The following is a 26,970-nucleotide window of genomic DNA, read 5'->3' on the forward strand; positions in this document are numbered from 1 at the left end:
CTCAAGAACAGTGTGAGGTGAAAGGGATAAGTCTGACACACCTGCCCTATACTTCAGCCTTAGGCATCATAAAATTGCACCCCCCCGCACCAATTTGATCATTAAAATAACATGCTGGATTATTTTCCTAGTGTTAAGCTGTCACTTCTACGGTTTGGGCATCTTTCTGACTTCCAAAAAACCCCTGCTACCATCCACTTCAGCATTGGATGAATGGAGCAACCACCTTTTTGATATGACAGCTTGAATGGATGGACTGTTAAATTTAAAGTGATACCTTGGTTTGCCTCCCTAACCGTCAGACTGACACAAGCTCCTTTTGCTTCCTCTTTAACTGACTTTGTTCAAAGGATTTCCAAACCAAGAAATAAACTCTTGTTAAAAAATTTATCTTGAAATAAAGAAATCCCATCTGAAAGGCCAATTTGTCCATGCTGTTTAAATTTTCAAGTACTTGTGTGTCATGCCAGAGAGACTCATGGTGCTAGAACTGCAGTCTGGTTACATTGGCATTACCTGCCTAGGACGGGGTCGAAAGTTCACAAGGAAATTGAAATATATGGAAGAAAGGAGAAACTCATTTCACTACATTTAGAATAATTTAAACTTAGGTTTTCTATTCATTATGTACATCGGTGGGGAGAGGGCTGACCTACCTACTGCTCTAGTGGCATTTAGAGAATACATTGATGAGGATGATATAAGATATTATAGAGAAGAGAAGAATATAATTGGAGGACGTGGAGCTCCAGGTACAACTCACCGTCTCCCTGAGCTACAGAGGACTAGGACTGCTCCAGTGACAGTGTATATGCTGCTCTTTGAGAAGTTGCACTCCATATTTCTCTTAGGGGCACTCCCTTCCAGCCAACCCAGGAGAAGTATTGATGCGCCTCAGAGTATTGATGTGCCTTCTTCGCCCGAAAGACACAGGCTTACAAAAGGGAATAAATGGAGGGAACTGACAGCCCCCCACTGCAAAAATTGAAAATAATCCAAAAAGGGATTTACTGTGTGAACAACAAAGACCATTTTTTGCTATGAAAAATGAAACTGCGTGCTACCTGTTTTCATTGAAGACAAATCAACAAAGGGTCTGAAATCAGTCATGTTTGATATGTTTGAATAAAACCATTAACATTTATTTGACCCTGTTCATATGTTAGGATGATAGTGATCTGTCCAGCAACACAGGGCTTTAATGTTTCTCACATATTAGCTTCAACATGTGTAAATTGCACCTGGACTTAACTGTAGAATTGTCTCTAACAGTAATTCCTGCTTGCCTTACTCAAGTAGTCCCAGTGAAGTCAATGGGAGTAATCATGTGAATAAGGCAAGCACCATTTGGCCTGAAAATCCCTACCACTCTAATTTGTGGGTCAAAGTTTCTTTGCCTGAGGAAAGGCACAATGCAATGCCAACAGTGAATGGCCTTTACGTGGTCCATTTCCAAGAGATATAATGATACCACCAAACCAATGGGACTGTATCCACATAATGAAATGTGACAATGCATTCATTTGTGAAGGATAAAAGAGAGCCATGGTAGTTAGGACAGCATTTGCATAATCACATTAACTTCAAGGACCTACTTTAAGATTGACCTAACAATGCTTCCTACTGTTGAGAACCACAGCTGTCCATGCTGATCTGGCAATATGCTGGGGCAACTTGTGTCGCAGCTATCATCTCCCTGAGGATTCAGAAACCCAAAGGGAAAAATTGTGGGCTCAGAGATACCCTGTGAATATCTGGCTTCCCCTGGAGGTTTTAGTGTCCATGAAGCCCTGGGTTTTGAAGCTCCACTTATGTAGTATGTTCCTCTGTGAATTATGTGACCTCAAATACAACATTCTCTATTTTCCACAACCTTTCAGAGCACAAAGTGTGAAAGTACACACAATGAGGCTGGAAATTACTTATTAAGAATGTTGGAATAGATAGATGTCAAATATGTTTGCATAGCTGGGGGCATGTTGATTCTGGGCTTAAAAGAGATACAGAGATGATATAACGATTCAGAACAAATATTCTATATCTTATGGATCCTGGTGACATACATGTTGGCTTTAAAACATAGTTAGGGAAGGTTGGTTTGTATTCATTTTAAATGTTCCCTTGTACAATGGTTCCTCTACATAGATGTAGATGGCATTCTGTCCAAAAAATGTATTTGGCAAGGACTATTTCATAGGAGAACTATTCACTTAAAGTATTGGTGAATTTCATGTTAACTGTTGATAAACAGAAGTACAATAATCTAAATTCTGATGAAACAACAGCATCCCAACAGCTAGTCCCAAAGGCTGCTTTTTGACAAAGACAACCTTGTCCAATCCAAAATGTGACATTTGTTTTAAATATATCCAGAATTCTGAGATAAGCAAGGTATTTCAGGATTAGCTTCTGGGAACCTGAAGCTTTAGAGTGAGTCTTCTTTGACTAACACTAGCCATGTCACAATCAGTAAGAAGGTTAGTACTATTGCAGGTAATGAAATTACTTAATGCACTTTCTGTATTTGGAAACAAATAAAAGGGATCAATCAAAAAACAAAACAGTTTTAGCAAAAACGGTTCAGCCATTTCTGAGAATGAGGGTAGGGACGTTTTTTTATTTTATTTTTTGCTCACCTTAAAAAATAATAATCTTGCAACCATTTAACTGAGAAGTTCTGGTGCCTCCATGCTTGGGATCAGGGACTTAACATTTGGCAGAGAGATTGCTCTGCTGTCCGGGATGTGCCTTTTGTGAACCAAGTTTGTCCAAATTATAACACCTGAAAATCTGAGTTCACACATGCTCAGTAAAGATTTTTTGAGTTTGGTAGCTAAATTATCTGGAGATTCTGTCTGTACAGAGCATGCTCCATCCCAGTTTGCAGGGGCTGAGAAGGATATCCCGGAAAATGTTCCTCCCACTCAGAGGGCCGTTGTGGTGCCAGGCATCAGAACTAAGAGAAAGAGGATTGGCTCTCCTGTGCTCAGAATGCTTCCTCTGATAGCCCCAAGGCAGTGTAGAGGAGAGGGAGGAAGCAACCTGACTCAACTACTGAGGGATGAAGAGCAAAGTGGGAACAAGGATAGGCTGAGAGTGGTAAGAACTGGTGGAAGTGATACTGTAATTAAAGAAAAGGAGTACTTGTGGCACCTTAGAGACTAACCAATTTATTTGAGCATAAGCTTTCGTGAGCTACAGCTCACTTCATCCCGAAAGCTCATGCTCAAATAAATTGGTTAGTCTCTAAGGTGCCACAAGTACTCCTTTTCTTTTTGCGAATACAGACTAACACGGCTGTTACTCTGAAACCTGTAATTAAAGACTGTATCATAATGCATACACACCAGGGGGACCACAGCCAGGGCCGGCTCCAGGCACCAGCTTTCCAAGCAGATGCTTGGGGCAGCATTTAGAATGGGGCGGCAGTCCGTGTCCCATGGCGGCAATTCAGCGGCAGCTCCACTGCTCTTCCTACCATGGCAGCTTTCGGCGGTGACTGCTTGGGGTGGCAAAATTGGTAGAGCCGCCCCTGACCACAGCTGTGGTATCTCCTGAGTGCCTGACTTTGCAACCTCAATGTTCTTTTAACATAGTTTTTTGGATGTACCTTTCTTTATATGGAATCAAAACAAGGGGAATATTTTACACCAGAGTTCATTCAAGTTGAGAAGAGTAACTGAAAAGACGCAAATGGTAATCAAAGGTTATGCACTGTTTATATGTGAGCTAATTATTGGTAAAGTGTATAAGCACATTTACTTAACCGGGATGTTATTTATTTTGTGCAAATGTTTTACATCATTGGTGATAAGAAAAGGAGGACTTGTGGCACCTTAGAGACTAACCAATTTATTTGAGCATAAGCTTTCGTGAGCTACAGCTCACTTCATCGGATGCATACTGTGGAAAATACAGAAGATGCTTTTATACACACAGACCATGAAAAAATGGGTGTTTATCACTACAAAAGGTTTTCTCTCCCCCCACCCCACTCTCGAGCTGGTAATAGCATATCTAAAGTGATCACTCTCCTTACAGTGTGTATGATAATCAAGGTGGGCCATTTCCAGCACAAATCCAGGTTTTCTCCCCACCCCCTTTTCCACACACACAAACCCACTCTCCTGTTGGTAATAGCTTATCTAAAGTGATCACTCTCCTTACAACGTGTATGATAATCAAGGTGGGCCATTTCCAGCACAAATCCAGGGTTTAACAAGAACGTCTGAGGAACGGGGGCGGGGGGTAGGAAAAAACAAAGGGAAATAGGTTACCTTGCATAATGACTTAGCCACTCCCAGTTTCTATTCAAGCCTAAGTTAATTGTATCCAATTTGCAAATGAATTCCAATTCAACAGTCTCTTGCTGGAGTCTGGTTTTGAAGTTTTTCTGTTGTAATGTGGCAACTTTCATGTCTGTAATCGTTTGACCAGAGAGATTGAAGTGTTCTCCGACTGTGTTCTCACGCATTTTACAGCTCTGGGAGGGGAACCAGGGACATTGCAGGGAGCATATGAGAAGGAGAGGGACTTGTACACAAGAGCAATTTTAATGTATGCCCATGTAGAAATCAAAATGTGAAAAGCCTACAAAGAGAGTAGGATTTATATTCAAATAAACTAGAGATTCCATTAACTTGCTCCCTGGGCATAGTAGCTAATCAAACCCTTCCTAATATATAGCCATAAACCCAGGACCCACCACGCTCTATACCACCGCAGAGTACATTTCCACATTCACTACACAAAGACTGCGATCAGGGGCCATTCCCAACTAGCTCTCAGACACAGTCCATACACAATGGAGAGTCCTAACTCACCCCTTTCTGGAGAGTTGCTAACACAGAAATTAACAACAGTACAACACATGATTCAGCTCAAACCTTCTTCTCAGGCTTGGCTGCTCCTAGAGTTCCTACCTCAGGACTGCTCAGCCCTCCCCTCTCTTTACAGCACCTCTCCCACCTTTTCACTTACGTCAGGCAGAGGTAACAAGCCACCTGTTTGAGTCAGTGAGAGCAGAACCCAATACATTCCATGTCAGCAGCAGCAACATCTGCTAACAGGGTGGGCTGGTTCAAGTGACAATCCCAGCCTGCCCCACAGACAAGTTAATACCAGTTATCAAAATCTGTGCATGCAATGGGAGAAGATTTTGAAATTATTTCACTCATGCATGCATAGTCCAATGAAATGGCTGGTCTTATTTATTATCTTTAGAACAGTATAAGCATATTAGAGCAAATTAATCCTGGCTGTAACACCATTGAAGCCAGGATAAATCTGGCTCAGAGAATAACCTGTCCAGAGCCTGCATGCAACAGCACCACCCAAGTCAAATATTTCTTTTAATACAATAGGTCACGTGCCTTAATGGCACTAGTACTCTGCCAAGCATATGATAAAGCTGAAGGTCATTAATGGAAAGCTGGGCAGCTTGTTCATGCTTCAGGCAGTCCAGAGTCAAGTGTCAGGTAAGTGCTCATCTGCCATAGGTGGTGGAACAGTGACTTATTTACTGTATGTGGGGCACAGGAAAAGTAAGAGTTGTCCCATGACCACATATGAAACTAGTGTTGACGTTTGCCCATTGACAGACCCCTCCTACACGCGGGTCTGTGGCAGCATCCACAATACTGCATCAGAATGTCCAAATACCAGAAAATGCACAAGAGCATACAATTTACTAAACCAAATAAGACACTTGGTCCCTCTATCCTGGTATCTTGCCTTTCACAGCAGGCAACACCTGTTACTTCAGAGTAAGGTAAGCACCACCCATGATGCAACTAATTCCTTGTGGGTCCTTTCAGGGGAGATTTCATTATCCTTACATGCGATAGGTGATGTTACCTAGATAACATTGTGATTATCATGGCATACCATGATGAATAGATTGACTTTCTAACATTTGTCTGCTATGTAGCCACTTCTAAAAGAAACCAACCCCCCCCCCCACATACTTATTTTCAGCTGCTGTAACCCGTTGATCTCCATTTAGCAACTTCTGTATTTTTTCCTCTTTTTCTGTCACTTTGGAGGCGTGGGGTCATAGAGCAGTGATGTAAAACAACAACCTAAGAAAACAACCTAAATTAAGCAACTGTTTGTGTGACTTAAAAAAAGAGCAGATGTCCCTTGCTCCTACTAGCATTTACAAAGCCCACTCAATTGGTGCACGGCTCTTTTACATTTAACCTTTCCATCAGATCTGATAGCTCTCTCCCCTCTTATTAATGGTTTTTTATGTAGATTCTTTATATTTCTTGTGACTTACTCACACTGAGTTCTTACATTGCTATCAGAGGATTATTATTTATTTCTATCACAGTCACAGCTAAACACTCCAGTCAGGACTGTAACCTGGTGCAAGCCACATAGTCTCTCTGTGCATCAGTTCCCCATCTGTAAAATGGGGATAAACCTCACAGTGGCGTTGATTGTGAAGTGCTTTGAGATCTACTGATGAAAAGCACTCTACAAGAGCTCGATATTGTCATTATTACTAGGCAATATTCATAGCACAAAGGCAGTTGTTGCCCCAGAGAGCTCCCAGAGGATCAAGCGATTAGATAAATCTCAGTTAAAAGATTTACTTCACAATATTACTCTCACAATCTGAGAATAGGTCTAACCCCTTTGAAAAGTCTGGATGGTAGCTTGTTTTTCCACCACAGACAATGAAAGTGCCTCCAGGAGCAGGTGGGGCTGTTTATTATATGCCAGCACGTATGACTTGACTCTGTAGGGTCCTTCAGAGTTGCTTTGTCAGACATACATCATGCCATATACGTAGTGTTCCAGGGCACTTCATTTCCGTGTACTGGATTATTTGAACAAATACAACTCCTTCTTAGTGGAGGAAGTACGGTACCGATACTGCCTGGCATTGATTTGAAGTGAATGCTTGTCCCTTCTGTGTATAGTTGCTCAGTTTGGGATTCCTTCCATGCATCCATTATGTCTTTCAAAAAGAAGAGGAATATCTCCCGCTATTTCTTTGGATAAAGTGTCCCTCACAGTAGCTAGGCATGTAGCCTGCAGCTTGTTCTGTGCTGCTTTGCCATGCTATGTAGCAATACAGTAACTTTGATCCCCTGGGAGGTGAAGCGGAAGTTGGTCTTCACGATTAAATTTTTTTATAGATAGCAAAGTCCATCCTTCCACCTGCATCCAAAGCACTGAGGCAGCTGGCAGAACAAAGCACTAGAGAAAAATAGCTGACCAGAATCTAGCTGAAATTGCCAGCATACAGGTGCAGTCTTGTTTTTCATCTCAGTTTAGTAGTCTCTAGTGACTGTCAATGTTTTACTGAGACTTATTAACCCTTTTTTCCCCAAGATGGACCCAAAAAAAACCTAGCTAAAAATTGCATAAATAAATAGCTAAACTAATGATATGACAGTCCAAAAACTGTCCCCCAGATTAATCATAGTACTTTTGCAGTTTCATTTCCACAGTACTTTTCTTCTTAGGCTCTTAGAGCACTTTCCAACCATTAGCCAATTAATTACAAAACTTTCCTTAAATACTTAAGCTATGCCAAGGTCACTTCAGCCTCTCACCCCCCCTCCCTACTGAAATGCAGCCAACTCTGGGGTGGAAGGCAGCAGTCATTTAACAGAGGTCAGTAAAACTATGCAGTAGTTTCAGACAAGCACTTTGGGACAGGAAATGAAGAATATAAGCAATTGGAAATAAAGGTGGGATTTATGGAGCAGATTGGAATTCCCCAGACTGAAGGTTGATTGAGACATTAACATTAAAATAAAAAGTTCCATGGGGTCTTTAAGGAGCACAAGTGGTCAAGGAGACCTACAATTTATTATTCCTTCCAAAAAACAAAGTCTTGTTACCTCATCCAGTCCCTGGCCCTGCCAATGCAGGATTGTTCCCTAATGTGCTATGGCTAGTGTTACTTTCCTGTCTCGTTTTCAGCGGCTCAAACAATGGGGTGTCTATTACTCCCCTTGGGGCACTATTCCACAGTATCAAGGCCAGGATGTTCCCCCTGATAGTCTGCCTACCTTTTCCCTCTCTTAATTTCATCCAATTCTGGCTAATTATACCCCCAGCTATCATACAAAATCATAATTCTCCATAGTTGGTGTTTACACTCTTATACATTGCCATGCCCATCCCAGCCTAACAAGCTGTCACAATGCCAAGATATACATATTTAGCTCCTTTAAACTTCCCCCAGGGTCCTCCAACCCGCTGATCATTTTTGTGCTCTGTTCTAAACGCTCTCAAATTTTCCAGGTGTCTCTCTGGTAACACGGGTCCCAGAAATGAATTCAGCATTCCAGGTGAAGCTGCACCTGACCCATGCAGAGTGGGACTCTCACATCCCCGCGCAATGATGTGAGGCCGCTGCATAGGCAGCCCAAAATTGCACTGGCCCTTTTTGCTGCCATATCACGTGGTAAAATCTTGTCACACTTGCGCTTCACTGTCACCCACACAGTTCCTCCCGCCCACTGAGTACATGTGGGCCAGATAATTTTTCCCTACATCCATTTTTCCACAGTGGATCTCATTATTCTGATCTCTCACCAGTGGTCACATACTGAAAGCTTCTTCCTCGCTCTCTGGAGCCAGGAATCGGCATGATTTAAGGGGCTAAACAGCCAGACTCACTTTTACCTTCCTTCTTCGGTGTGACCAAGCCAGGAGGAGGGGCAGGAGGAAGGGGAGGAGGGGTGGGAGATAGCATCTGTGTTTGCCAGCAGGCTGTGCTCTGCATTGCTCCCTTGGGCACCCTAGCTTCATTTTCTATGTCTCTCGCTCTCCAGCCCGCTGGGTGGGAAGGGGAGGTGGGAAGGATGGGCTTGTGCTGCTCCCCAATCTTGCCTTCATTGATGGGAGCCAAACTTAGCCCCAGCCAAGCCTCATTAGCCGCAATGAAGAGGGGATAACGCATGGGGAAATGTGGAGATCACCAGGGCTCTGAGAGGGTGAGACTGGGCACCTGAGTTGCAGTGGAGGGGGAATGTTGAATAATGTTATTATTGACTGAAGCTTGTACTAGCGTCAGGCAGGCAGAGTGTCAGCTAATTCACTTGGAATAATGAAGTTAAAAATAACTTACCTCAGGCAGCTTGACCTTGCTAGCCTGCCGTTGTATTCCTGCCCCCAGCAATGCCCCCTTTTCCTTTCCCCTTTCTCCTGAACGTCACCATCGTCACGTAAAACAACGCCTGAGGTTTTGTGAGGTGGTAGCTGGCCATGCTGCTACAACTACTTGGGGACTCCGGAAAGCTGAACAAGGCTATGATGCCATTGTCTGCCACTAGCCTGGATACGCTACGTTCAAGCTGCAGCCCTGGGCCAGCTATGGCTTCAGTGGCCTTCATTTGGAATGCCCATGCACAAAGCCTCTCCATCGCGCAGCCAGGGAAGTGAAAACCATTTCATCTGCCGGCCAGCCTGTTTTTAACAGTGAGGCTTGGATGTTTTCTTGGTCTTACTAATATATTCCCCACCTTATAAACTGGGGTGAGTTTTAATTCATCAGACACTTAGAAATCTTCCGCTGAAAGGTGCTATAAAATTGCAAAGTACTACTATTATTTTTGTATCCGTTATTATCAAATTGTAAATAACATCCTAATACTGCCGGCTCTTCGCTGGCTAAATTGGACTCTCACGGGTTAGAGGGGAATTCCACGGCGAAGGGAACGCTAGCCTTGTAAAACCATTTCCTCCCACTCTTAAATCAAATCATTTTGCATATATTTGTATGCCCGCACAGCCATGACATAATTGGCTGTTTCATTAACAGGGATAACAGCACATAGTGATTGTAGGTGAAGTAAAACTCCTTTATTGTGCACGGACGGCAGTCTTAGCACCATGACGACAATCTAATGATACAAAAACTTGGCCGCCCTTCAGTGGCATCAGAACAATAGGTGCTGTCAGCATGACATAGCTAGGTACAAACAACAGAGAAACCAGAGTGGGAAGTTACACTCCCCCTCTCTATTTATGGACACTGTGTAAGTACAATATCTTACTATTTACCAAGCAAAAGTTGTACAAAGAGAATGCTAATGACTAAGGGCCTGAGCCAATTCCCACTGAAGCCTAGTTATGGTAAAACTCACACTGACATGGATCAGACTACATTAAAGATGTTGCATGGTAGATAAGCCTAGCAATCCCCATTGACTTCAGTGGGACTTGTAGTGTAATGAAATATTTAAATATTTATGCTTTCAAGCCCTTTACGCTTTGAAATCAATGGGCACTTGGTCTGGGTAAGGACTTGGAAAGTTTTTAGCATGGAAAATAATTGCAAAAGCTACTCCAGCACTTGAACTTGGATCCTGGAAGAACTTTACCCCTGGCCCAGCCCAAAGCTCATCCAAGTCAGTGGAAAAAATTCCTACTGAATTAATTGGGCCTTGGATGGGGCCTGTAGGAAGCAATGTCCAGCTCTTGTGGTTTTCTATCAGGCACCAAGCTGTTTTAATGAAGTTTTGAATGGGGGAAAGTGGTTCAGTGGCTTTATTTGCAGTTCGCAGAGTCACATCGCTCTGCACTTAGTGCCGTGCGAGCACATTTTGCTTAGAGGCAAAATAAATAATAATAAATAAAATAAAATAATAATTATAATAATCTTGGACTCTAATCTAGCCTTTGGAATGGATTTGGCCATGGTGTGTGTTTTGTGGAAGTTGGAAAGCGTGGGAAATACCAACAATCAAAACATTGTGATCACTATTCCCCCCCACCCTCCCCCCAAAAATGGTTGTCTTCACTAACTACATTTTCTAAACAGAAATATCTTTGGGTCTGAAAGGTAGGATTGTTTTTTTTTCAAAATAGACAAAAATGTGATCTCATAATGTGTTCATTGACACTTTAAAAAAAAGCTGGTTTCAAGTTACAAATGAACAAAAAGGAAGTTGTTAAAAAACAAAAGTAAGTCTTGCACTCCAATAGCAAAACATCTCAGACTGGATCAGTGTGTTTTTTATTTAATAAATGTGTTTAACGAATGAGTCAATTGGAGTTGCACACGTCAGTACCGCTCAGGATTTGGGCCTACGATTACAATTGTATGCGACATATTTTAAAGAAACGACCTGCTAGGCGGAGCCTTTGTTAGCCATGTTCCAGCCCGAAGGAACTCCCATTCCTCTGTTACAAAGCCCTGAAAATAGAGACTGATGCTGGAACGGCTGGATCATCCTTAGATCTTCTGATACCGCTTTCAGACCTGACATAACGAGCAGATCAGCTCTTTGCTCTTCATCACTGTTTTTGTAAAATAAACACTTCGTCCAGTGTCGTATGCAGTGTCATTGTAGCCATGTTGGTCCCAGGATATTAGAGAGACAAGGCGGGTGAGGTAAAATCTTTTATTGGTTCCACCTTGTATCTAGCAATGACACTCTTGAGTTAGTTTCCCAGACCTGAAGAAGAGCTCTGAGTAAGCTCGAAAACTTGTCTCTCTCACCAACAGAAGTTGGTCCAATAAAAGTTATTACCTCACCACTTCATCCAGTATGATATATAGACAGTCCTGTTTGTGGGGAACAACTGTCTTCTTCCCTGCCAGCATCTCCAGCATTCTCCTCTCCTTCTCTTGATCACTAATTTAGGAGTTCAAGAAAACCGGAGGGAAAAGGCACCCCTTTGCCTTTAAATGGAACACGCTTCAGGGCTGTCAGCTGTTCTGTCCCAGCTGCATCCCAGACTTCGGGAGCTTCAGCGGGGCCTGCTCTGGAGTCTGTTGTGATTGCCAGGGGAGACTGTGTTGTAATAGTGGGATAGTCTCCAAGTACAGCTGAAAAATCCAAACTTGCAAAGTAATGGCTCTTAGAGTGCTGCTCTAGGATTTTTCATCCCATGTCCAGTTCTGCCAGCCCCAAGGGTACAAAAATTCAGTCAACCCTCCAAAATCATGAGACTGGTTTAAAAATCATGAGGTTTTTTTAAATTAACTAGTTCTGGGTTCTTTTTATTTGTCTTCTGGTTTTTGAGCCTTTTGGCTTCACTCTGGTCATGTTTTCTAGTCTCTCTGTAATCATGAGGGCGAGAAACTATTTTTTTATATAAAAGTTGATATGTTCATGCAATCACTTGAATCCAGGAGCTGGGGCTTTATAAAAAAGCACCAAATATTGCAAGACTCATGATAAGCCTAAGAATGTTGGCACCACTGCTTGTCTGCCAGGGGCTTCACATGGCAATGCTCTGGAATCCCTGCAGATGTTTGTCGGGAAGGAGAGAGGACTCCACCAACAATTAAAATAGTAATAATGGGCACCATGTATTGTCAAAGTGCTGTATGCCCATCAACTAAATAGCCTTTCAGCCATACCCACGAGAGAAGTATTAGTGTCCCCACTTTAAGATTAGGGAAACTGGGGCGGAGACATTTGACGTACCCAAGGCCATGCAGAGAAGCAATGGAAGAGCAGGGATAGAACTCAGGAATTGCTGGCCTCTGAGTCCCTGAAAAAGTCTGAGGTGAAATCCTAGGTCCATTAAAGTCAATGGGAACTTTGCCATTGACTTCAAGGGTGTCAGAATTTCACTCCTGGCAATTAAGATGTGTTGAAATAATAGATTTATGACAAAGTCATGAAAAAACTCTCTTATCAGCATGCCCTAAGATTAGTGACTAAGCATCAAGATAGACTTGGTGGGAAATTATAGATCCTATTTTACAGTGTGAAAAAGGGTACTACATGGGACACTGGAACATATAAGAGGAAAGGAAATAGGTAATCTGTAAACTGCCCCACAAGAGGCAGATTTAAGTATTCAGTGGAGATCAATATTTTTCACACACAAACATTTTTTTCCATTGAAAAATGTCCTTTTTTTTAAAAGAAACTTTCTGTAAAAAACTATTAACAGTATCAAAATTTTGGTGAAAGTTTTTATCCATATTTTATCGTCATTTTTAAAAGCACAATGGAAATTTTTCTCTTACCAAAAACTGCGTCAATAAGAAAACCTGGCTTTCGGTATAGAAAACAATGGGCATAATGATTTTAACAACAGTTAACAGCATGAAAAGCTTCATGAAAAACAGCTCGGGTTCAAACCCTGCAAAATGGAAACATCCTTTCAACATGTTTTGTGACACTGCTGGTTTTCAACCAGCTCTAGGATTGTACAGAATAGCTTTAGGCTTTCATTCAGCTGAATACTTTGCCTCCTGGTACACTATCATACTGCAGAAAGCCCTCTTCTGCATTCCTTTACCTGCTTCGAAAGATACAGTGACAAATAAACCAAAACACCACCACCACCCCCTCACACAAACAAAGCAGCAATATAGATATTTGCATAAATGCATCCCAGACTGAATAAATGACCTGTGTTACAGAAGGCATGAGCGTGTGAAGAAGCTTGTCAGCTCATGGATGCCTGGGTGTCTGTCAAAGGGTGTTTGCTGCATGAATGCCTGGCATGTTGCCACCCATCGGCTTACACAATTGGAGTTTGGAATTTTAAAGAAGCTGCAAAAAAACTGAAAGCAGATGAGAGTGAAGGGGAGCAAAACGACAAAGTGCAGGTACCTCAGAGCACACTTGATTTAAGGTGATGCCCTTCACAAAGATATATATGTATGTATATACACATACACACTCTGCTGCTCTGCATTTTGTGTAGTCACTTACACCTGTGCAAAGTGGGTGTCAAAGGCTATGTCTGAATTGGTGGAGTTTCTACACTCACTTTGCCCAAGGTGAAGGGTAGTGGAGAATCAGGACCAAATTCTCTCTCCCCACCTCTTTGTACCCTTATTCATGTGGAGCCCAATCCTGCCACACGTACTCATGCAAGTAATTCCACTGAAGTCAAGAGGACTATTTGTTTGAGTAAGGGTTACTCATGTGAACAAGTGGTGCAGGAACAAGAATGAGAAATGTACCGAACAGTTATCCCTTTGTGTTTGTTGTGCTGTTGTCACACTAACAGGCACCATGGGGGTCTGTGTCTGGACCTGACTGATCTCAAGTCTGGTGGAGCAAGGAAGTCCTCTGGAGAACAATGCCAACTGTTTAAAGAGGAACAGGTATCCTGGATGGTGCCAGGACAAATTGCCAACATGCAGTACCATAAATCCAAAAAGAAAGTAAACAAGATACACAAAAATATACCCCCTTAGCAGGGTAAATCCGCATGGCTTTACTGACATCAATGGAGCAACCTTGATTTACAACAGCTCCGGATCTGGCTGTGACGGTATTTGAAACATATACCAATCCCAATGTACTGAAGTAATCAGATCCTCCTCTCGCCCAACACAATCCTTACTGTCGTAAGTAGACTGGGCTAAAAACCAGGCTTTATAGCCCTTGGCTGGGAGCTCATCAGGGGACTTTAGCCTTAAAACTTTCTTCCAGAAACCTCCATGTTCTCCTCTGCCCTGAGGCAATCTCAGTTAGCAGTGGTGGGTCCGATCCAAACCATTTGAGAATAGAAATTGGTGCTTTATTGCTCTCAATTTTACTGGCACTAAAATCCCAGTGCTAAGTATCATCGGGGCAATACCACCCAAAAAGCCTCAATCAAGATAGGTTGCATCCAGACAAAAGTACCAACAAATACTTTGGGGGTAATGGTTAGAGCAGAGGACTGGAAGTCAAAACTCCTGTTCTACTCATGGCTGCCACTGCCTTGATTTGTGAATGTTGGCCTATCGCCTAGGTCCAGCTGTTAACCTTGGGTAAAATCAGACTACTTGTTTGTATATAGGGTGACCAGACAGCAAGTGTGAAAAATCGGGATGGGGGTGGGGGGTAATAGGAGCCTATATAAGAAAAAGACCCCAAAATTGGGACTGTCCCTATAAAATCAGGACATCTGGTCACCCGATTTGTATAAATCGAGGGGGCCTAATTTTAGGCAGGCAAGTTTGTCAATTTTGGCCCAGGTGACTTATTTAGAGTGACATGGTGGCAGACCCAGGTCTCCTGACTCCCAGTCCCCACTGCTCTAATCATGACCCTATGCTGCCTCAATCAATAACTGCAGCCAAAAATATTTGTTTGTACTTTCCTCACCCTGCACATGTGAATAGAAAATGTGTATTTAAATTCACCGTCAATTAAAGCCTGCTGTCATCAGCTATGTCCTCACCGTGTGGTTAGTCAAAAGGGAATACTGGCAGGGGCTGACTGGCTCCTTCCGCTGCACCTTCCACCCCCTGAGTTAGCCCATTAGATATGCAGAGTCCTGCACTTAGGATGGAAGAATCCCATGCACCGCTACAGGCTGGGGACTGACTGGCGAAGCAGCAGTTCTGCACAAAAGGACCTGGGGATTACAGTGGACGAGAAGCTGGATATAAGTCAGCAGCGTGCCCTTGTTGCCAAGAAGGCTAGCGGCATATTGGGCTGCATTAATAGGAGCATTGCCAGTAGATCGAGGGAAGTGATTATTCCCCTCTCTTCGGCACGATGAGGTCACATCTGGAGTACTGCGTCCAGTTTTGGGGCCCCCACTACAGAAAGGATGTGGACAAATTGGAGAGAGCCCAGAGGAGGGCAATGAAAATGATTAGGGGGCTGGGTGACATGACTTATGACAAGTGGCTGAGGGAACTGGGGTTATTTAGTCTGCAGAAGAGTGTAAGGGGATCTGATAGCAGCCTTCAACTACCTGAAGGGGTGTTCCAAACAGGATGGAGCTTGGCTGTTCTCAGTGGTGGCAGATGACAGGACAAGGAGCAATGGTTTCAAGTTGCAGTGGTGGAGGTCTAGATTGGATTTAGGAAACACTATTTCACGAGGAGGGTGGTGAAGCACTGGAATGGGTTACCTAGGGAGGTGGTGGAATCTCCATCCTTAGAGCTTTTTAAGGCCCGGCTTGACAAAGCCCTGGCTAGGATGATTTAGTTGGGGTTGGTCCTGCTTTGAGCAGGGGGTTGGACTAGATGACCTCCTGAGCTCTCTTCCAACCCTAATCTTCTATGATTCTATTATATGGGGGAGGGGGAATGTTGATTTACCTCATTTCATGGACTTTTTGAATGTCACTTTCTCATTATGACATAACACCAAACCATAATGAGGATTAGCCACCCACTTTTATAAGCCTATTATAGGCTTATGCATGTTGTTATAGCTTAGCTTTAGACAGCATTTATTTTAACGAGTAGGAGGCTGATGTCATATACAACTACAGCAGCCGTGAGTGTGTTGTGACAAGTTATCCCCAACAAGTGAAGATTAATGCCTTACACAGAATTAAGCGATTACAGACATTTATACAACAATGCTATTAAAATATGAATGCCAGATATATTCGTGAAATTAACAGCTGATGGTATTCTGCTGAAATAAAAGCATCAATAATATTGCAGAACTATGCATTTAGGGCCCATTACAAATAACCAATGCTAGGCGAATATTAATATAAACACATGGTGGTAATCTTCATATAATAGGTTACATTTATTATGCATCTCTGGCTGCCTCACCTGCACGCTGCCTATGAACGCATCTGTGCTGGGACTTACTCGACCACTTGAATCTATGAACAGATTCAAACTGCTGCCATTAAAACAATAAACCAACCAAGCAAAACAGCTGGCCAAGCAATTAAGCAAAACAGCTAAACATGTTATCACATGTTGTGAGGGGAAAAAGACTTCCCCTCAGATCACACATTTCTGAGGTGCAGGGTGGGCTGAATTTAGTTCTACACCAGTGACAGATTCAGGGTCTAATAGCTTGTGACCGATCGGCTCCAGCAATGGGATTTATACCATCGGATTGAGGAGAGCCCCACGAGAAGACAAAGTTCAGTATTTCTTGGTTTAAATTGTGAACTGAGGTGAAGTCAGGAGGTGCAGTTGGATAAACAGAGAGCCTCTTCAGACCTTGTTTCTAAACTAGACCAGCCATACCCCCAAAAACCTTTTGTAGTTTTGAGTATTAATTTTTTTCATCTCTTGAAACAAAATAAACGGTGTCCTCTTCCAATATTATTGAACAAAACTGAATGTGTCCAGCATCCAGATGGACAAAAACAGGCTGCTGAGCCTGGCCTCACAAAACGTGTGGGGTTCAGTTGCTTTTGTTGAACACGGTGTGGGGACTAGCTGACCTCTTGAAGTCCCTTCCAGCCCTACATTTCTATGATTCTGCCTGGTCTATCACTTTGACTCCTTGAGGAGCAGGATCCAAGTCTGTATATTCTGGAGAATACTGTCTATATATACTTACCCAAGGCCATTCTGAGGGTTTGAAGATGTGGGTATGGGAAGGATTGATACCTCTGGAGAAATAATGTATCAATTTAATATTCCCCTGCTGTATTTTTTCAGCTATACCTGCACGTTATGTGACTACAGAGTTTTCAAACAGCTATATCATAACAGTCTGTTGCAAGTGTATTGGGTGTTTCAGTTTGCCAGACCTGTCATAATAAATTAATTACAGGATGTTGCAGAAATGGCTAAGTTCCAGCAGCATCTTGCACAGTTTAATATAGCCCCATTTCCCCATTTCAATGTATTTGTGGTTAGATAAATCCTCAGAAAATTTACAGCTGCTGCAGACTAGTTTGTTACCCTCCCTGCCTGTGCAGGAGATAGGAGGGTAACAAGAATTCGATGTCTTCTCAGTGCATAGATTTTACTGATATTTCTTTACCGGTGTGGAAACTTTTTTCCGCTAAAAGTGGCATCTGCAGTTTCTACTGAATATTCACCTCTGAGCATTAGACAGGAATTGTAAAACTGGTTGGCCACAGCCGACCCTAGTGCAAAGAGCACAGTGACAAAACATAGGTGGTGGGAGTTTGTCAGATGAAATACAAAGTTGCCATCCACATCTGTCAGAGCGAAATGGAAATGCAGCCTTTTGAACCTGAAGGATCGCCAAGTAACGTGTAAACCATAGCCCCTCATTCTGAAGTCTTCCAGCCACGGCGAACCCTGCTCACACACTGATTCCCCCCGATTTCAATGGGCTTCTACTTGGGCACAGGGGTCTGCTCACACAGAGTAGCTTGCATGATCAGGGGGACGTCAGGGACAGGGCTGTGGCACCACAGCATCAGCAGTTACTGGCAGCACCCATCTAAGTTATGACAGGTGCCTCTCCAGGGCCTGGAGCAGCCTAGGAGTCGGAGGGCACAAAGCCACCACAGCCCCTTTCCCCCCTGGCCTGAGAGTTCCATGCTGAGCCTCTTAGAGGCCCGGCCCAGAATCTCCCTCTTGGTTTCTAAGGTTTAGTCTGAAGGACCCCAGTAAATAGCATGGAACTCAGCGTACACACCAGAGAAGGATGAAGAGCTTGGTAGGATGATTAAAAGGTCTTAGCTCCGAAAGATTAAAACACATGACGGAAGCCACCAAAGCTCTGTTATAATGAGCCTTTCCACTCTCTCCTGTTCCTTCTTCTAAAGCTCCAATTCCTAGTTGCTACATTCTCCTAAATCTGCCCCAGACAGCAGTTTTCTTCTCAAGCTGCTCATTTACTTCTTTCAAACCTCCTCTCCCTTTTATTCCTTACGCTCAGTAGCTCTGTTCCAAATGCACACATTGCCACTTTTAAGCAATACAAACCTTTGAATTGATGCAGTATGTTTTTACAGGCACAGTTGCACATCCATAAATTATTTCCTCCAAAACATTCTGGGTCGTTTTAGGACAGAATGCTAAGCAAAAAAGATGAAAGACCTGTAAATTAACCTCTCATCTCCTTTAACATTCAGCAAATGCTTCTCATTTTCCCCCCACTTCCAGACTACTACAAGTACTTTTTTTAAGACTGTACGATATGCACGGAAAGCGTGCCCAGTTTTATACTTTGTTACGGAGGTAACTTTTTCTGGCACTCTAGGTTACCCCTTCAACTGGAGAGAGTATGTATTTTATAAAATGAATAGTTAGGATAAGCACTAACTTGGCCTTTAAGTCAATTGTGGAAAACTAATTAAGCTGTTACATCAGCCCTGCGGAAAACTGAAACAGTTTAGTTGGGGATTCAATTTAAAAATTATAGCGGCTTTGTTTTAAGCAGTTGGAGGCAGTACACTTTTAAAAATATAATCCTACAGTACAACTAGGACTGTACTAACACCCATTGTACTTGGAGAGGAAACGTTGAACAGGCATACATGCTAACGCAAAGGTAAGTATGAAACTGAAGTTCATACTAATTTCACAGATGCTAGAAAAGAATCATTTAAAAAAAAAAACTTCTGTGTTTACCAAACAAGTGTTTTTGCTTTATCTTGTTCCCGCCTTAGATGAAGTATTTCCTATTCACCTTAGTAATTAGAGCAGAAAGATGTGGTGAATGAAGTGCCTCATTATAAAGTTTGCCTCCATGGTCTCTGCAGAATGGCTACCATGCCGGCTATTTTTCATAGCTGTCTGCTTTTGCTTGTGTTGGACCATTGTTAACCCTAAATGATACTGACATTCAATTCTTCATCAGACAATCAGGTCCAGCCGGCAGATTTAGTTCACTAGTCAGAGACTTTCAATTGTCATATTCTTCTGTGTTCTCATTAGCCCTTGTTTGACTGTGATCCATTGCCTATTGCCTTTTGAGTTAAGTGATGCTACAAATATAGGACTTGTGTTTTATGATGTCCATTCCTTAAAGCATTAAAAGAAAAAAGAAAAGCAAGCTGATGGTTATGGGGGAATGCAAGGAAAAAATGAGTCGTCTCTTCCTTTCCATTTTAATTGTTCACATTTGTGTATTGTTCAACATGTCTTTGCTGCACCACACATACATGTTACAGATGGAGAAATGTATGTATCCACACAAAAACATATACAATAGAACCCCAAAACAACAAACCACTGTACTATCACTGGCCAGGTAGTTATAAACTTCTGTAATGTTTCATCTCTTTGTATAGATTTCTACCTGCTTTGTTCCACCAGTGATCGCCATTGTCATTATTCCACTGACACTATTTGTGCCACTAGATCAAAGTTAAGTCTGTGTTTCCTGTAGAAACCCCTCATTATAACTCTGCCACTCTGGGCTGTAACTTAGTGAACAAGGTTTCAGCTCACTCACATTTGGGATGTTTAATGTGCAGCGCTAAAAAAAAAATAAGGAGAGGGGAAAATGTTCAGATCATGTGTGCAGTATGCATTCTCAACCCTTCCCTCCCCTTAAATTAAAATTTCGTCCCTCTAAATGTCTAGAAAGTTGCCACCAAGCGTGTGAAGTTCACCATTTTTAACAACTTTTTATGCGTGTGCTGCATTATCATGAAAAAGGCACCATGCTACACAAGGACACAAAGTTTCATTTCCAAGATTAGTTTACTAAACCATCCCCTTGCTACTACAAATTGACTTGATAAATAGAAAACTTATTCTTTTATGCTTGTATGTATATTTAAAACAATCTGAATGCCTATGGGAAAAAAGCGTTGCCATTTCTCAGACTTCAACACCACTAAAAAGAAAAATGAGATTTTTTAAAATGAATGCATTGGCTACATTTCTAAACACAGGTAAAAACTACAAGTCCTTGATATTATCTCCTGATATGTACTAGTTTAAAAAGGTTAATAATAATCTTAATCTGACTCTCCTAATTTGGATATTGAAAATGGCTCAGAAGTGTTGTTTTGTTAAATGCAGATCTTTGTTCTTTCTCATTTCCTCTGAAGTAAATGCAGTTCGCTCTAACACTGCACTGAAGGAATACAAAGCAGTAAAAGAACCTAACCTTCATGAGGCAGGGAGAAAAGGATAATGCAAATAAAGCCAGTGATTCTGTAATAATGAGAATAGTAACAAAACAGTTTTTAAAAGTATATTTCCAAATCCATAAATTTTCATATTGGGTCTTTTATTTGATTTCTCCGCTTAACTGTTATTTGGAACCATGCCTTGGAAGACACGTCTTCTGCCTCTCCTTTCTCAATTTGGAAAGTGTGGCAAAGCAGCTCTGTTTAGCTTCAGAGCAGTGAACATAATTGGAGCCCTAGTTCCAAGCATGAAAGGAGGCACTGTGCCTTTGATTAGAACTACCATTTCTCTCTGGTGTGTATCTGAAGTGTTATTTTTAACTTCAGCATCCACAATGCCAAATCAACATTTTACTAGGCTTTCCAAAGGAGCACCCAGCTCTTGGCTACTGCTCTGCTCAGTGGTGTAGCCTGATGTCATGCTTTGCCCTTATCTTTAAATGTGACCAATGACATTTTTAAAGTCAGAAGATGCTGACGTTTTCCTTTCATAAAGCATTAAATCCCACACACCTCACTGAAGTGGCAGCTGGCCTGTATTTCAACAGCAGCTTGACAAGAAGCCAGGCTAAAATATTAAGCAGTTTCACTACACAGGAATAATATGCTTTTATAATATATGGCTAGGGAAACACACACATAGGAGTTCATTATCACCCCAGTGCACACATGTAACTCCTGTTTAGGATAATATGGGATTTGCATATACACACACACACACACACTGGGCAAACAGAGCCCTTAACAATGCCCCTGAACAAAGGATTTTTTCCTGGGGAGTTTTACCCAACCGAAACATGTTTATATATTTTATGCCTTCAAAACATGTGCAGGGATGACACTATAATATATGGCAACTAGTCCTTTGCATCTGGGTGCATTTCACACATCAGTGCCCAACATGGTTATTCTCACTTCTTTTTTTAATGGAATCAAGTGCCCTGTCTACTAAATAAGGGTTTTCTAATTTTATGTTATTTATTGCTTCGGAGGGGGAGGGGGAAGATTTTCCTAGCAGAGTAAAAATAAACTGGACACCATCAGTCAGAAAAAATACCAGCATTAACTGATGGAAAGTATTTCATTTAATGTCAAATGTAAAATGATAGTATTGTAAGAAGTTATTGAAATAATTAATAATGGTTCACAACATAGTGCCATTATTTTCAAAAATAGATAAACTAAACATATAAAGGAAATAAATACTACACACAGCATAAAATAAACTACCCATTTTGATATGAAACCTTTCTTCAAAATAAAGTAAAATATATTTGGCAATGCTGCTCTCAGTGCAGCAAAAACTGAGTTTTACAAAGTTTTAGTGCACATTTATATATGTATAAAAAGCCTTCATTTTAAAAATCAATGTACCAAAAAGATGAATTTTCCAATCCTTACTCATGTTGGTTAGCTTTATTTACAAGTTGTTCCACTGAAGTCAATTTACTTGCATGAGTAGGTGTTCACCAATATAAACAAGGGTTGCAAAATCTAGTCCAAAGGGAATACTCAACAAAAGGAAGACATAAAAAGTGTGTTTTCATGTAGACCCGTGTAAGATTCTTTCAGAGTGGTCACATGCTACATACAGAATACTGTCTGTCTTTTTACTTGCAAAAAAATCAAAATTGCTAACACAAAACCTTCTATTGTGGTCAAGCTTGTCACAGAGTACTAACAACTTTGGACTTCAGTCTACCACCTTTGCTCATGCTCAAAAATGGCTTGGATCCAACGCCCATTGAAGTCAATGGGAATCTTTCCAACTGTAAAATTCTAGTCAGCATGAGAAAGGTAGCAGAATCGGGATTTAGATTATTTCAGAATGCATCTGTAAATGCTGCTTTTGGGAAATATGAGAGCCAAACTTCAGGCTTGAACTGTCCAGGAGCCCAATCCTGTGAACTGCTGGATACTCAAATTTCGTTAACATCAGTAAGAGATGGAGGTGCCAGGTTCCTTGCAGAATTAGGCTCTATATGACATGGCATGTCTTGACAGGAGTATGGGGGAATTTTGTGTGTTTGTCTATGTTTAATGTTTTGGTTTTCAATGTTTTTTTATCCTGAAAGTGAGATCATCATTTCAGCATAAATCCCATTCAAATCCATTTTTTTGCATACAATATTCTGAATGCGACACCTGTATCTGGAGTTAAATGATGACTACACTTCAACTGTCAGGCTCAAAGGCAACATTTGTCTTTCCACTTGCACTTGAGCTTTTCACTGCTCTTTTCTTCTTCAGTTCTAACCCATGTGTTCTAGGTTTGTTTTCAATGCTGTTAGTGGTAATTGATGATGCAAGGGTGTCAAGAGCCATTACATTTGGCTGATTCTCTATTGTTTCATTCTTCAGTATCCTTTTCTTCTTCTTCGTAATTCTATTGGGGGAGGGGGAGAGAAGGAGGATAAGAAACATACAGAATTAGCTAAAGTTTAGAGCTATTTCCAACCACAGCTGACATGCTAAAACAATTGTCTGCCTTTCCCCCTTGAGTATAGAAGTGAAACAGCTGTAAGTACTACTTTGCTACTGCAGAACCAAAACAGACAAAAACACTAGAACCAAGTATGGTAGTCTCTATTCCAAATCCATTGCAACATATGTTCTAACTGTCCTGTTTGATGACAGCTGCCCATGATTTTTAAAACTAACTAGAGCCTTGAGTAATCAATAAGTTTAATTATTTTAAAAGTGTCAAATTACCAACCCTCTGGCCCCCTCCAAAGAGCCATTACAGAATACTGGTCATCCTACAACTTTGATTTCCACAATATTCCAATCAAAGAGAGATTCCTGGTTTATTTATTCATTCACCCACTCTAGGAAAATCATGCAAAGTGGAATAACTCATTTGGTCATTTTAAGTATCTGAACTAGGACGTATTTACAGAAATACAAGCTGCTTTCATGTCCACTAATGTACTGGGCACTTCACATAAGCACCAAACACACCATGAATCAAGCCAGTTTCCTTATGTACCCTCCCCAACTGCTGCCACCCAATTACGGGTTGCGATGGCCATCTACAGACCCGCAAATGGAGCAGGAATTTGAGTGCATTGTAGTGCTGCAACCCTCATCAAGGCAAAGTCATGGACCCTCTGTTCTGGGCAGAAGTTGATGTAACCTTACTTAAATAATGACTTAGTTTAGACTGTAAGTTCTTTGGGTCAGGGACCATCTCTTTGATCTGTGTTTGCATAGTGCTCAGCGTTATGGGGTCTGGGTCCATGACCAGGTCTCCAAGTGCTACCACAGTACAAATGAATAAATAATAAGCGTGGATGACTGAAGTCCAAAGCACATAAAGAGCTTCATGTAGCTGCCCTGGAGGTTGCAAGGCGGAACAATAGTTGATATTGGTGATACTGCTCTAGTGCAATAAGCTTTCATATGCAAGCCCTTCAAATGGTAATCTTGCTAAAGAAATGAAGGTTATTCTCCTGTAAACGGGGTTCTTTTGAGATGGACTGTGCACATCCACACCCCTGGGATGTGCAAGCAGTGCAGCTCCAAGCACAGGTGCTGACTTTTGTTTTTGCCAGTGGGTACTTTCCGCCCTCCGGTTTCACTGTGTGCCATGTATATGCTCCTGCCACCTACTGGTGTCTTGTGGGTGCTCAGCACTCCCTTTTTTTTTTTCAATGGGTACTTGAGCCCCAGAGCACCCAAAGAGTCGATGCCTATGGCTCTGAGCATGAAATATTTGACAGCAGTGCCTGGTGGAGCACCCTCACCATCACTGATCCTGAACATTCTGAGCAGGAGGCTATAAAAAAGGGGCAAGGCACTCTGGCCACCACAACTCTTTGTACCACCTCCTCCTCAGGTCCAAGATCACATTAGGATTTTGGAGAAAATAGGAAGGTAGGCAGGGACTGTGAACGTGCAGGGTCCATCTTTAAGATCTCTAGTTCCAGGTGAGTGACCTTCATTTTTAACTCTTCTTCAAGTGGCCTGTGTACATCCCCACTCATGGAATAATTTGATATGCAGTTCTGACATGTGAGGAAGGTGGGACGTGGAGTCCTAATTAAATAATGACTGAAGTACCATTGTACCAAAGTGAACATCTGAATGGGAGGCTGGGTCTACTGCATAATGTTTTGTAAATACGTGTATAGAGTTCCATGTAGCATATCTTCACACTCCTGCAACTGAGAGCTGAAATCGAAGCCACTGTGACTAACAGTTCATGAAACTGAATGGCATCTTCTGATGGGGAAGATGCTGGAGCAACTTCTACGTTATCATCAGGAGAGGTCTCATCAGCAGGCTCTAGATGTGTGTCCTGGAATTCCATGGGCCCCATTGGTTCTTTCTCTGAAAGGATTTCTGGGACTACTGATGGGAGGGGGTCCTATAGCCCAGTGATGCAGATTGATATGGGAGCAGAAGATTCAATGTATGAAGCTTCCCCTGACCTATATGAGGGGACTGATCCCTGTAAGGACAAGTGTGTTCACCATCCCCATAACACCTAGGTGAGAACCAGTAAGGTCATCTGGCACAAGGAGGGAATTGCCAGTCCTGCCAATATTTTGCTTCAGGTTCCTTATCATAGTACTTACTGGGGTAAGAGCATGGTCTGTATCTATGTGAACTGTGTAGAGCATCAGTGTAGCATTTGCCCTGATATGCTTTCTTGGGAACCGCAGTGGTAATTTAACTTGCCTGTCACAATCTAATTCTACAATGTTACTACAATGTTAGACTGAGGATCTGATATCTGTTGATGGCACCAAGGAGTCAGAACCAAGATCCAGAACGGATATTGTTGTTGCATTAGGGGCATGACACTTCTATAGGCATTTTCACTGTGCCATAGCCTTAACCTTTTGCCCCGGGTGTTTTCATAACTGACCTAAGGATCCAAGAGGGATCTGGAATGGGGCTCAGCCCTGCTAACAGGTGCCATATCTAACACCATAATCTTATCTGGAACAGAGGTGCTGGCTGTGAAGGGGTGCTCCCACTAGGACTGGCTCTGCTAACACATATGGGGTTCCATTTGTGTCTCGAACTGGGATCTGATGGCTTAGGATCCTTTGGTACTGAAGGTTTTGCTTTCACTCAAGGAGCAGAGGACATTACTCAGAAGCATCTTGAGCTTTTTATTGCCTGAGGGGGTAGGGGCTGACACGGGCCTCTCTGCACTCACAGAGGTGGGTAGGGTTTGGCTGCTAGGGCCTCCTGAAGTACTAAGGCTTGGTGCTGGCTCTGATGCTCTTTGTGAGCTCTTGGGATGAAGGTGCTGCAGACTGCGCACGATGCAGGAGAGCATTCCTTCCCCTAAGCCAGCCAGACGCCTGGTATGGGCATCCAAAGTGGGAATACAGCACGACAAGTGGCACAACTCTTAAACCCTGGTCTCTTCATCTTCAGATCTGCCACAGACACCTGTACTGAGGTGCTGGATCTAATAAACACTAAAAAAAGAAATACTCTTAATAAAGAAAATGAATAAGCTAAAATTTCTATTATTAATCCTAACTAAAAAAAAAAATCTAACTAAGGCACCAAGTCCTCAAAGAGGATGGATCAATCTGGAGAGGTTCTTGGTCTTTCTGCTTCTGTGTTTGGAAGGAACTGAGGTGGCTGGAGTGCCATGACTCTTTTTAATAGCCTCCCTCTCAGAATATTCAGGAACGGTGAAGGCAGGAGAGGAGGGGGCATAAGAGCACTCTGGAGGAAACTTATGAAATGTTCCACCACCAGGAGCTGTACTCCAGTGCATCCCATGAGTGGGAAAGTGCAGGAGCTAGTCGAAGAACAATTAGAAATGCATGAATGACATCATCCTTCCATACTGTCTCAACAAGGTAGGCACTGCTGTCTTAAGAAATCATGAATCTTGGCATCCACTCCAGATCATGTATTTTCAAGGACTCTGACCCACAGATCAATCTCCTGAATCCTGCCTGTGTTTTTATCTCTCATGACTGAACTCTTGTCTAAGACATGAATTTTTGTGTGGAATAACTTCACAATCTCTTTCTTTGCAGCTATATTTACATGCATAACTGGCTGCTTTCCTGTTTCTTTCAAGATGGCACAGGAACTTGAGAAGAATGTTGTTTTAGGCTCAAAAGCAGCTCTCCCCATGATGTCAGAAAAGGCAAAAAGAAAAGGAGTACTTGTGGCACCTTAGAGACTAACAAATTTATTAGAGCACAAGCTTTCGTGAGCGACAGCTCACTTCATCAGATGCATGCAGTGGAAAATACAGTGGGGAGATTTTATATACACAGA

At 42.1% G+C, this 26,970-nt stretch overlaps 1 protein-coding gene across 16 annotated transcripts in view; it reads right to left on the reverse strand.

Annotated features, from left to right (window-relative positions):
• Positions 1–21,776: 21,776 nt before the first annotated feature.
• AHI1 (Abelson helper integration site 1) overlaps positions 21,777–26,970 on the reverse strand; it is a 177,518-nt gene continuing 172,324 nt past the window's right edge. For all 16 annotated transcript variants that reach the window (XM_037894837.2, XM_043542958.1, XM_037894829.2 and 13 more), the window contains one exon: positions 21,777–23,095. In XM_037894837.2, the coding sequence (XP_037750765.1) occupies positions 22,885–23,095 (211 nt within the window). In that variant the 3' untranslated portion in view covers positions 21,777–22,884. The remainder of the gene's footprint in view (positions 23,096–26,970) is intronic.

The sequence above is a fragment of the Chelonia mydas genome, chromosome 3 (assembly GCF_015237465.2).
Source record: "Chelonia mydas isolate rCheMyd1 chromosome 3, rCheMyd1.pri.v2, whole genome shotgun sequence".
In the NCBI taxonomy this organism is placed as follows: Eukaryota; Metazoa; Chordata; order Testudines; family Cheloniidae; genus Chelonia; species Chelonia mydas.